The 12,844-nt window shown below is 34.5% G+C and overlaps 1 protein-coding gene across 1 annotated transcript in view; it reads left to right on the forward strand.

Moving 5' to 3' along the window:
- Positions 1 to 12,844, forward strand: part of ANOS1 (anosmin 1) — a 106,759-nt gene that overhangs the window by 79,570 nt on the left and 14,345 nt on the right. Inside the window, exons 7-9 of the mRNA XM_072427389.1 lie at positions 2,067 to 2,272; positions 2,869 to 3,004; positions 3,886 to 4,032. Of these exons, the coding sequence (XP_072283490.1) occupies positions 2,067 to 2,272; positions 2,869 to 3,004; positions 3,886 to 4,032 (489 nt within the window). The remainder of the gene's footprint in view (positions 1 to 2,066; positions 2,273 to 2,868; positions 3,005 to 3,885; positions 4,033 to 12,844) is intronic.

Raw genomic sequence — 12,844 nt, forward strand, 5'->3', positions numbered from 1 at the left:
TCAATTGTTATCTTGAATTTATGATGAATTGTTAATTTGATAAGATTTGATAAGATAAGAAGAAAATTGTAAGAATGTCTTAAATAGTCAACTTTTCTAACTTTCCCTCCAGATCTCGTTATGTGGCAAATGGCCTAGGCACTGGGTTGTAAGTGTAAAAGAAAGTACTATTATATGAATCAGATTATTCTGTGTTTCAAGAGAGATCAAATGAGTAAGGCTATGTACATACATCAGATGATTCTTGGCTGATACGAGCCGCAAAGCTCGTCTTGGATGAGAATCTGACATGTGTACAGAGGCTGTACAACATCTTTTATGGATTCATCCTACATAAAAAAACTGTAATAAAAGTGAAGTAAAGAGAGCGCAGCAGAGTACTGCTTGCACATTTTCCTCCCTTCCCTCCCTATAGAACAGAACGGCCCTGTATGTAGAGCACTCGTTCATTCATCTTTCCGTTACTTGTCATTGATCATTTCCAACAACAAAAATCTAGAGTGTGTACGCAGTCTGTGCCTAGAATTTTGGCCATGTGCCGGTGCAGGGGGCAGTTTAACCTTAAATTCTTAAATAATCAAGTACCTTCCCTATGGCCCTTTAGAAAATACATACTTTTTTTAGGACTCTTACATCAACCAAATTAGCCTTGATTTTTGTTTCGAGGAATCCCACCAATGCACTCAGTTGTGCCAACCCAGAAAGCACCGGTCAGGACAAGGTTGTCCAGCTAGGTAGGGGATGCAGCTTTGTATTTAGTGGGTATGCATCAGCATTGTCACCTTAACAGCTGAACTACATTAGAAGGTTCAACAGGTAAAAGTAAGGCTTTGCAAGAGCACTAATTGAAATCAGAAAGCAAATTCACATGTTTATATCAAACTTACATGATCTTTAGTACATTGTTGTTAAGAGATAAAAATAGAATACTCAAGCAAAAACTTTTTTTTTATGGAAAGCCATAATTCTGCTTTAAATAAATGCCACCAATCATTTAGGTGTGAAATAAACAGACCTTAGAATGACAGCCATTGACATGTGGTTGGCTGATAATGAACGTACACCATTTTTAGTGTGTTGTTGTCAAGAGATAAAAATAACTGAACACATTCTATTCATATCTTTGACAGAATAATTGCCTTTTCATGTCATTTAATTTTTCTGAGATTTTTTTTAACAACTTTTATACAATAGTTCAGTGTGATGGTGAAAGATTACTTCAAACAAAGACAGGGGATTTTACTTATTATGTTGAATATTTGACTAATGCAGTGAGCGTGGAAATGTATTAAATAGCTAATTTAGCACTGCAAAAACATCCAGGTGCATGCTGAAGTTGAAAGAATGCCTGACCTCATTTTGTTAAAGGCTTTTAAGTTGCCTCTCCTTTTGTTCTTAAACTATGAGTGACGCTCCACTTGACCTGCTATTTTTGTACGCAGCGAGGCTCATGTGAAGTACATATCTGTGACTATATTGTGACATATATCAAATTGAGCAGAGATGCATTTCCATGAATGGATATAACCACCATTGAAAAGACAGCTTAACATTCAGTTTAAAATAACACAAGAGCTGGCGGAAAAAACTTACACCTTGTAAAAATAGATCAATGACTAATATGTAACAAAGAAGGTGAGCATCCATAATGCATCAGGAACCCATGTCAGTTTAGGTAATTGTGCATTTAGGTTTTTAATTATTACTTGGTGTTTCCTTAGCAGTGAGATCAAAACACATGGCAGCCAACCAATGAAAGTTCATTTTGATTTGGGTTAGTGGAAGCTCAAAGGGGACCTAGAATTTTGTATTTCTGTTATGTATTATCACTCACAAAAATAAAGCAGCCCATTGCACCCAACAATGCCTATATCTTCTGGCACTATTTTTGCTTAGGTATCTTCCAGGGTCAGTATCTACATCCAGAGCTAGCTTGCTGGCTCAGAAATGACACAATCATGTAAATCCTTAAACTTGTGCAGTTTATGGCAATGTTCCCAAATACTACATTTAACAAATATAAATCCCATATTGGGCAGAATAAAAAAGTACATTTTCTTTTTCAGATCCATCTGCTCCACCAGCACCAACTAATCTCAGGATCATCAATTCCACCACGAACAATGACGGTACAACAGCTGTGCGGGTTACATGGGATCTTCCAGAAGAGCCTGATATACCAGTACATCATTATAAAGTGTTTTGGAGTTGGACGTCGCATGGCAAATCTGTTGTACCAACCAAGAAGAAGCGTAGGAAGACAACTGAAGGGGTATTGTATATATATTTTTTTATTGATTGACCTACATTTTGTAAACCATTTTCATCCAGTTTTATTAGCCAGTGTTTGCTTATAGTTGAATATTTAGCTAAACCAAGCTTAATTTCTATTTTTATTATAATACTTGCAATCATTTATCAGATCTCCATCTCCATCTGCATTAACCAAACTGTACCAGTATATTTGACATGTGTGAAATGTAATAATGTTGACTTGCAAGTTTAGAACATTGCATCATCACTTGTTGGTTCCTCCAAAAGATTGTTATCCCATTAATATATAAGCCAAAAGATCGGAGCGTGTAGAATCCTTATTTATTTTTGTATTTTTACTCATTAAGAGATATCGTTTCAGTGCCTCTTCAACAAAATGCTTTTGGATGTAGGTTGGATAACCTTTCTTGGTGATTAGGTAAATCACTAGTGTACCAAGGAAACATATCTGAGAGTTAATCCAATGAGTGCACATGTTGTGTTGAAAAATTCAGTTTATTTGTATTAATACATTGACATCTGATTCTACACATAACCAGAAATAGAACATAGTGACATTTATTGTGGATTTAAATGATATCCTCTTTTTTTAAGAACCAAAACTACGTAATTCTGGAAGGATTGCAGCCAAACAGCAATTACATGGTTGAGATTCAAGCCATTACATACTGGGGACAAGTCCGTTTGAAAAGTGCAAAGGTCTCATTATACTTCTCTTCAGGCCCATCAAGTAAGTACATACAAATAATGTAACACTGTCTTTAACCCCCCCTCTGTGGGCATTTTTCCCCTATAATTTGTTTTTTACTTTTACATTCACCCTGAACTGCAGAAATCCTTTCCCTACCCTCTGTCACATCATCCCAGGGGCTTACAAACTAGGTAAGGATCCTAAAAGGTACCCCTATATCACTTTGTTCAGATGCAGTAAGCCTTGAAGAATCACATTCACTCCTTCCAATAGGTGATGCGAATAGCATGGTGCTGTGAGTCAGTTACAGCTTCTTAGATGAAACAAGGCAAATTCTGTTCTGAATGGCACATTGGAAATTGTTATTACGAGGGACAACTTTAATAACCCCCTTACTTGTAACAAAGGGAACAGTAGCTGCTTTGGCAATAGCAATGATAGCAATTCAGAGCATTTAATGTTGTCACCATGTCAAGGAAGTAACATAAAACAAAATATGCAGCTATTTCAATTAGTGCATTTGTGCATACCTGTATTCCCTTAAATAGGTAAGTAAAATAGTAAGAGACTTGAATGTGTTATATAGAGATAAGTATATAATACTAATAACATAGTGTCAATAGTGCATAACTATCCATCATTATTTATTTAGAAATCTAGAAATTTCTTTAAGCTGACTTTACATGGACCCGACGGTATTCAGCCAAACTTTTTTCAATGAATGATACCATTCATTTTGCTACTTATAATAATATAAATACACATGATCTGTTTTACTGGTTGGGCTATTAATACTGACAAAGAAGAATCCTCTGTCAATAAAATATTGGAACAATTTGCAACAAATTTAAATCAGTGTATGCATTTTTATTCCTAAATGATCTTGTTTGGGTCCTAATAAATCATTTTATTATTTTCAGAGGATCAAGTATCAAAAGTCAGCAAAATGAAGACTGATACTTTAGTTTCACCTCAAAGAAAGCGCACAGCTCATATGCTTGAAATTGGAGCTCCGTTCTACCAGGATAATCAACTTCAGGTCAAAGTGTACTGGAAAAAGAATGAAGGTGAATGCAAAGATCATTTTTAAAGTGCTTGATGTCTTGTTCTGTTAAGTTGCGGTAAAACATAGGCACGTATTCTAGTTTTTAATTGTGTTATAGGGAGCAGTACTGAGCATTTTTCATGTTGGGAAATGGTATGCAAAAGTAATATTAAACCAGCATGTCAGATTATGACTAATGGTGGTTGGGTAGTCCTAATTTAAGTGAATTCTGACCTGGATTGGATCTATTCTGATTTCAAATTGTAACTCATAATTTGAGCAATCCAACTTCCGATTCAGCATTACTACTGTATACCTGTCATTGACAGATATAGTAGGCTACATAATAATGACAGCTGCCATTGTTTGGTAACTGGACTGGCTGAGCTGTACTATACCTGTAAAATCCACATAAGGGATATTTCCCTTCATACAACATAAAGTGACAGGGTATCTCTGCAGAGTGATGGGAAATCACTTTTCGGTGGCCAGGGATTTATTCATTTGCTCATTCAATGCACCTAACCTCATAAAACCAAAGACCCAGCGTTCAATAAATGTAGTGAGTGCGCAATCAGTCTTGAGTTTGCCAAGTTAATTGTTCATGGTGTAATTATATTGATTGCTTCTCATGAAATAAACAATTACCTGACAGAGTGCCAGAGAACTAATCATAAATCAGGAAAATTAAATTATTGTTTTTAACCTCCCTAGCGGTTCTTTTCTTTCCGGTTTTATTTGTCTAAAAGCGATGTATTTCATGAAAATTTATTTTACAGTATAATATAATAGTATGAGTATAATAAAGTTTGAAACACAAAATCATGTAAAAACTATAAATTGAATAAATTAAAAAATCTATATATTTAAAAAAAATTTTTTTAATTTTCTTGAAATTAAAAAAAAAAAAACATATTATACTATTATATATACTGCAAAATAAATGTTCCTGAAAACAATGTACTCCTTTTACACATATAAATCCAATGTATTGCATTGAATACAGTTATTTTGTATTGAATGCAATACAAATGGATTTTGATTTTCCCGCCCCACCGGCAACTTACACACGCACCGACGTCACCGGGAAGTCCCCCGGTGACTCCTTGTGTCCAGAAGCTGGCCGGAGGAAGAAGGAAGAGGACAGAGATTGAGGCGATGGACGACGCAGGACGCCGGCGGATCAAGTAAGCCTGTATTTACTAACCTTCCATAGGTTTATGTACCCCGAGTGTGACTCAGGGTTACCGCTTTCAGCAACTTTTTTCTACCCCCGAGTCACACTCGGGGTTACCGCTAGGAAGGTTAATAGATCCTGTACATGATTGATAAATCTATATACTATGTGACAATAGTGTTGTTTGCATTGCTTAAAATTTTAGTTGAAAATGAATTGTTTGTTTGCAATTGCTAGTACCTAAATTATTTGTCATTGGAACATGTGGACATGTATAATATATATACATTGCTATTATTATGACAACTGTAAATAAGATTTCCTATCAGTTTCTGTGCTGGTGACAGTGGTCACCAAGATATACAAAATTGAATGAATATCATCAGCAGAAGCACAGTAAGCAGAAAAGCCAACAGGGGTTGGATACCTATTTTGGGATAAACAGGATTTAGCTCAATGTGTCAAATACCTGGTTTCTTCCGTAATGCCATGTAGTGTATGATCTTCCAGGAGAAACCATAGTATACCCATGATGAGGGTATATGTGTATTACATATTTAATCAAAATTGTGAAATATGTACAGTGGCTGGCGAGTTTAAAGTTGATGCTTTGCAAGAAGGGGGCTGCCATAGAGGTAAGTATAAAGCCATTTCATTAAGATAGGTAGATATTTTCTATAAGTGACTCCGTGCATCCAAGGTAATAATAAATGCTCTCATTATTTGTTTTAGGGATCCAATGGCTTTTGCTAAACCATGCCACTCATGTACAGTTAATTCCAAATTAGCCTACTGGCCCTATGTGTGTCTGGAAATGGAAAAAATGTATGTCTGCCATGGAAAAAATGGCATTTATCCAGAATTATTTTTTTCTTCTGGAAAAGAATATTTACAGGAATTAGCACATTTTACCATCTCTGCTAGTTAACTTTGCTCCAGTGTGACAGAACCTGGACGCGCTCTTGAATGATCTATTTATTGGTGTTATTTCACCTCAGGCACTAGTGTCATGCCAAACACATGGATGATGATAGTAAACTTAAAATGAGTGCCTCCCACCTAAATTCAGTGCAGATGACTCCTAAAACTCTGGTCCAATTCCTTTAAAAATCCATATGTACCAAAATAGCTAGAATTGCAATTTTTGGGCCAGATCATCCTAAAAGGTATTTCAATGGTGAAAAGAAAACAAGCATTATCATATGTATAATTTATGTATATTAGGGTTATGTAGAAATAAATAGTTGAAGTCACGTAACCTGTACATTTCAGGACATTCAGTTTCTTTATAAACCCTTGTTTGGACCACATTTTATTCGGTATTTAACTAGCAGGGCAGTCTCAGTTCAACCAGAAAGAAATTGGAATTTTTACTTTTTTAAGATTCATTTTTAATAGGATTAGCAATCTTTCAGTCTTATAGCTCATTTAATTAACAAAATAACAAAGCTGTTTAAACTGAAATGTTTTATGTGAAACTAATACTGACAAACATTTACAGCTTGAGAAGTAAGCAAAGTTACTAAAACTCAACATAAATAACACAAACAAAACAAAAAAGGATAAAAAAAAACAATCATTTAGGTAATAAAGGTCACTCCGTATCTAACCTACAAACAACATTTTACTGTTGAAACTTATAAATGTTTGACACTCTGAAATTTGGGATGGGACTATTCTACTGGGGGAGGATGCAGATTAGGTGAGATTTTAGCTTTGCCCTGCATGGGCAAATATACAACCCAATATTACCTCAATGGTATAGTACAGTCTGGAAGACGTGTACTATTGTGATTTGAATTTTAACTATAATTAATGACTTGTCCACACAGGGATTTGTAATGTTGAATGCATTGCTTGAATTTTGTTTAGCTATGTACTAAGCAATATCAATTTAATATATATATATATATATATATATAAATAAAAATATATATATAAAGATTTACTTGTGAAATTAATTCAGCTGCCTTTTTCCATCAAGAGCATTTTTTGTGCAAAATATATTTTGACATTTCCAGGGCATGAAGTGATAAGAGTGGATGGGTTGGTGTATACAGAGCATAGCATCATTTGAAGTATGGGCAGCTTAATATAAAAATCTATACAAAAGTCATATACTGTATATACAAAAGATTTTTCCAGTAACATTGAGTAGTACATTGTAACCAGCCATGCATCAATAAATCCCCTTCAGACATAACAGCTTTACAAAGTTAGGACTGCAGAGTCAGATCATGTGAAAATAATAAGGAGATTAATGGGATGCGTTCACATTATTTGGAACATTTTTTTAAGAAGTGTATTTAGTCGTATATGTTGACATTGATCTGTATTTATTATTCATCATCCTAGCTTGTTTCTACTTGTCATGTCATATCAATGTTTATGGATTTTGAGATGAATTTGGGGGCAGTAATATGTTTAAAATATACATGGATCAGTACACTCAGCTCTATATGCTTTAAAACCATTGCAGTGATTTTTCCATCATCAATCTTAAATTATTTGAAAATGTGTAGTAGTTTCAAAACAGAAGACCTCCATAAAGCACTGCTTGCAAATAAACTGGGGATGCCACGTGGACAATATGTAGCTTGAGAGAAATATCAGCATAAACTGCACAAAAAGAGCAAACAGCTAAAAAGGCAGACAGGCTTAACAATTTGTAATAGGGCTCCATAGCAAATCTATTGTGTCATTATGACTCTGTAATTTTCATTTCATTAGTCATTTATGGGGCAAGAAGTAATTTGAAACATCCCCAGTGAATGAAAATAGTGAGGCAATAAAACAATTAATTTACATGGACTTTGATACCTTAATTAGGACACTTTGGCTACAGTTTGGCTTTGCCCAAAACTTTTTTCAAAAAACTGTAAAGACCAATTAACATTAATCTATGTATCCATATGGGCTTCAATGTGCGCATCTGTATATAAATGGTCTTTTTCAAACTAGAACCTCAGTGTCCCCCACAATCCAGAAATCACCAATTGTGCAAAGATTTGCTGCTGTCCAATGGCTTGATAAAGTATATATATATATATACCATACTCATATGCCATTAGTACAGCCTAGCTATTTAAGCTATTTAACCTAACTGTTTATATATATATATATATATATATATATATATATATATATATATATAAACTAATAACCCAAAACTGTCCTGAAAGTTCTTAAACTCTGTCTTCATTTTTTTTCAGGAGAATGGAAAGGTTAGTCATCTTAGTACTGATGTACATGATGGGGAGATTCGACCTATTTGTGATTTGTGTGATTGATTATTATCACAAAGACAGATGTCCAAAATTATATGGTTCCTGCCAGAAAAAAAAGTTGCAGAAAAATTCTCCAATGATACATTTTTCTTTGATTACTGTCTGAAAGCTTTTCCCCTTCACTTTGGTTAGGCTTCCATGCACTTCCTGTTGTGTCTTCAAGACAAAAGTGAAATATTATCTTTATCAGTGAGATAAATCTGTATCAATGAGATACAGAGTGAAAAAAAGCCAACGGGTTTACTCATTCTCTATTTTTTACATAAGAAAATAACAATAATAATTTGGTTGTGAGTATTCTTTAAGGGAAAAAAAGTTTATAATAAAACTACAGCTATATACAAACTATACACTGGGAAATTGGTAACGAAGAGGTATATTTAATCTGTAATGGAACTCCTTCTGCTTAATTTTGTAATAACTATTTTAGTTACTATTTTAGTTATTAAAACCTAAAATGTCAACTGACATACTTTTCCAAACTACTGAAATGTACAATTTGTAGTATAAACATATACCTATAGCCAAAGTTTAAATTACGCTATTTACATATATGCCTGTTTATGTTACCTGTAAAAATAAAATACACAAAAAGACAAAAGAACAAAAGGTGAATATTTAAAATTCCTTCTCTCTTTTGGCTATTTTCAAAGTGAAGAAGCGTGGCAAAAAATCCAGGGCACATCTGTATAAATAAGGCTCAAAGCAAAGTTAATTGACAGAAGACATACAAATGACATTCTTTTACAAGTGCCTTAAGGAAAATGGGGCACAACATGATGCACATTGGCTGTATTAAGAATTGGCCACAGTGATTAGTTCTGGTCTGTAGTTAATCCATTTAATCAGGCAGGAATGCTTCTTTCTTTGCTGTTATCCTAAAGTTTTTTTTAAAAGCAAGAAGGAAGACATAGGAAAGCACAGACCATTGATCTAGATCATCTTTGCACTGTACTTTTATACAGTGTAGGAAAAGAAAAAAATCAAAGCCCTATTGTAACAAGAAATACCTTCACTATTCAGATGACTTAATGTGTTTGTCTTTGAAAACTGAATATTATTTTAGTGCTGCCTTTCATCGAAAGTGACCTGCTACGCTTGGTTTGATGCATCAGCTCAATGAAAGGCTTTTAAAGAAATCTGCATGCCTCAACAATATCCTTAACAAAAAAAAACTATAGCTGCATTCTATAGTAAAATTTATTTGAAGCAATAAGATTTAATTTGTGTATTAATGTGTTTCAATTAAACTTTTTGTGGTGCTGTTCTCTCTAGAAATTACTATAAAAAAAATATGCAATACAAAAAAGGATTTTATGTGCACTGCATAGCCTAATATATATGGACACCACTCCAAATGATTAATTTAAGGTTGATTGAATGTAAGGCATTGCACAGTACTAAGACATTTTAGATAAGAGTGCTCTTCTAACTTTGTGACAACTGTTTGGGATAGACCTGTTTTAGGATAAATGTCATCCTGTATACAAAGACAGATTATGAATATATGGCTTGACGTATTTGGTTTAGAGGAACGTAAGTGACCTACATACTGCCCTGATGTCAACCCTATAGAACAACAATTGTTAATCAGGTCTTCTCATCCAAAATAACTAGATATTACTACAAATGTTCTTTGGACAGAATGGCCAAAAATTCTTTTAGACACATTCTAAAATGTAGAAAGCCTCCAGTGAGAGGTGGAGACTTTTTTAACTGCAGTGTGGGGCCAACATTATAGGAATGCTCATAAGATTATCAACAAGTTCATCTTAATGTAATTTTTAGTTTTCCTTAAACATTTTGCCATACATTGTATTTAAACGTTCAGAATTATTATTATTATTGATAACTTTTTTTTGTGATCTTGCAGCGTGTTTTATGAAAAGCTGACCCGTTTATGTTAAGCTATGTACACACGCTTGATTTTTGTCATTGGAAAGGATCTTTGAGAATAACTTCCACTGATAAATGACTGAAAGATGAAAAAACGAGCTCTGTACATACAGCGCTATTCTATTCTATAGAGAGGGGAGGGCTGAGAATGAGTGAGCAGCACCCCGCTGCACTCTCCTCTCTTCACTCCTATTGCAGTTGTTCATCTTCTGTCACTCCGCCAGGACAGAACCATAAATGATGTTGTGTGACCTCTGTACACGACAGATTCTTGTCCGAGATGAGCCCGACAGTTGTATTGGCTGAGCATCATCTGTTGTGTGTACGTAACCTTAGTTTAGATTAGAAGGCTTGTTGCTTCTTCCTGTCCAACTGTCATTAAGATATCAGATGGAATAATATCTCCCCAGAAGAGGGTGAAAAACAGTTAAAACACAAACAGAACGTCTAATTTTTGTTAGCCAATGCTACCCCAATGGCCAATGCTATTTTTTTGATAGCCAATGATGTATCCCCCACTGTTGTCCTGTGTGTCAGGGTGGGTTAAAGTGTAACCAGAAGTGAAGATAAATCCATTACCTGACAATAGTTCAATGTCTTTATCCCTCTAAATCTTAAAAAAATAAAAACTTTTGAGCTTTAATTGGAATGGATGTGCGTGGAAAAGTTCACCAGCACAAAATATTTACTCTAAAGCTGCATACACTTGTGCATTTATTGTCGTTGGAAAGGATCTTTCACAATCCTTTCCAACGACTAAGGACTGCACAATGCATGAATGAGTGCTGTACATACAGCACTGTTCTGCTCTATGGAGAGGGGAGGGGAAGAGCGAAGAAGTGGCACCCTGCTGCGCGCTCTCCCCTTTCCCTTGCATTAGGATCGTTCGTCGTCCATCGTCCGTGTATCCGCCAGGACAGTCGTTCGGACGATGGACAACGGGCAGTGTACACACGCCAGATTCTTGACCGATATCGGTCCTGAGCCAAATATCAGGCATGAACCATTGGACGTGTGTACGTAGCTTAACAAGTGTAATTTTTATAATGTGCTTGATTTTTATACATAAAGTTGACGTTCATATTTATTCAACATTTACTAAGCAATAATGGTACAAAGTAAATTTGATTTTTTTTTAAAAAAAAAACAATTTTAAATGAACCTTTAAATCAAAGCCTACTTTTTGTGTACCATTTGAAAAATATGTGTACTAGAGAGAAAGATGCAAAATGAATAAGGTTGGAAGCCAATGATTTACCATTTAGAGTATTTTAATTTTCATCACATATCGACTTATTCAAGAAGAAATATTTTATAAGTAACTGTTGTGTTCAGATTTAATAGAAAATCATTTTTCTTTGCACATGACATTGACTGTATTCATTTTGCATATTTATTTTTCATTCAGGTATACATGTATACAATATATGGCTATTTTCTTTTACTCTTGGTAAAGAATTAAACTAGAATACACTTGCTGTGGTGCAAGCATGTTGCTCAAGAAATACCTCTGTCTATATACCAGCATAGCACTGAAATATCAAAAAATAGTAAAAATATGAAATTACATTTTTCTGTTGAGATTAAAATTCTTCCATGCAACCATGAAGTGAAACAACTTTTGTGGAGTTGTAAAATCATGTACTAGTTGAGCATAGGAATTATATTTTTTATAGTTGTCAGTATCTAGCATTTGTAACAGAATTAGATTGTAATCTCTTCTGGGCAGTCCTTTCTTCCTCCTGTGCCATTGTTTGAATCTGTTTGTCATTTGCTGGCCCTATTTAATGTGCTGTGTAATATGTTGGCGCTATATAAATACTGTTTAATATTATTAATATTAATAATTTTAAGATCCCATGATGTATAATGTGGGTTGTAGTCTCTATTTTCCCTTCAGATGTATTACTTTGTTTATAACTTTAGGTATTGCAGTATTCCACCTGCAGCAATTTGCTCTCACAGTTGGTTTGCAGGTGTTTAACCCACTGAACCATAGTTCATTTTGTGTGTCACTGGATTGCTTTTATGGCAACAGATGTTTTATGTGCCTTTTAGCTAAAAAGGGGCCGCTCAGTGGTTGAAGGCATGATTATATCAAAGCACTGGAGCTAATTCTCCTCCATAAAGTTTGAAGATTCTGATAGAAGGTGCTAAGTGTTACGTTATTAACCTAAAAGTTAACTTACTGAAACATTTGAGATTCATTTTATTGCATAAGTAAAACTTGCTAGTTTTAATATTCTATGAATATTAATGTTCACAAAGTGACAATTTGAACCCTTTACATTTTGTACAACCAACTTTTATACCTAAGCCTATTTGTGGTTATTTCTGTATTGTACTAATCAGGCATTAGGTTGAGTATCTGTCTAAGAAGACTTCTGCATCAATGGCCATTTCCTGCCTTCTGAGCTGTGTCTTAGATATTTGATGCAATCGTTTTTTTATCTGATTAGGTACTTCACTGACCT

Source organism: Pyxicephalus adspersus, chromosome 1 (assembly GCF_032062135.1).
Source record: "Pyxicephalus adspersus chromosome 1, UCB_Pads_2.0, whole genome shotgun sequence".
In the NCBI taxonomy this organism is placed as follows: domain Eukaryota; kingdom Metazoa; phylum Chordata; class Amphibia; order Anura; family Pyxicephalidae; genus Pyxicephalus; species Pyxicephalus adspersus.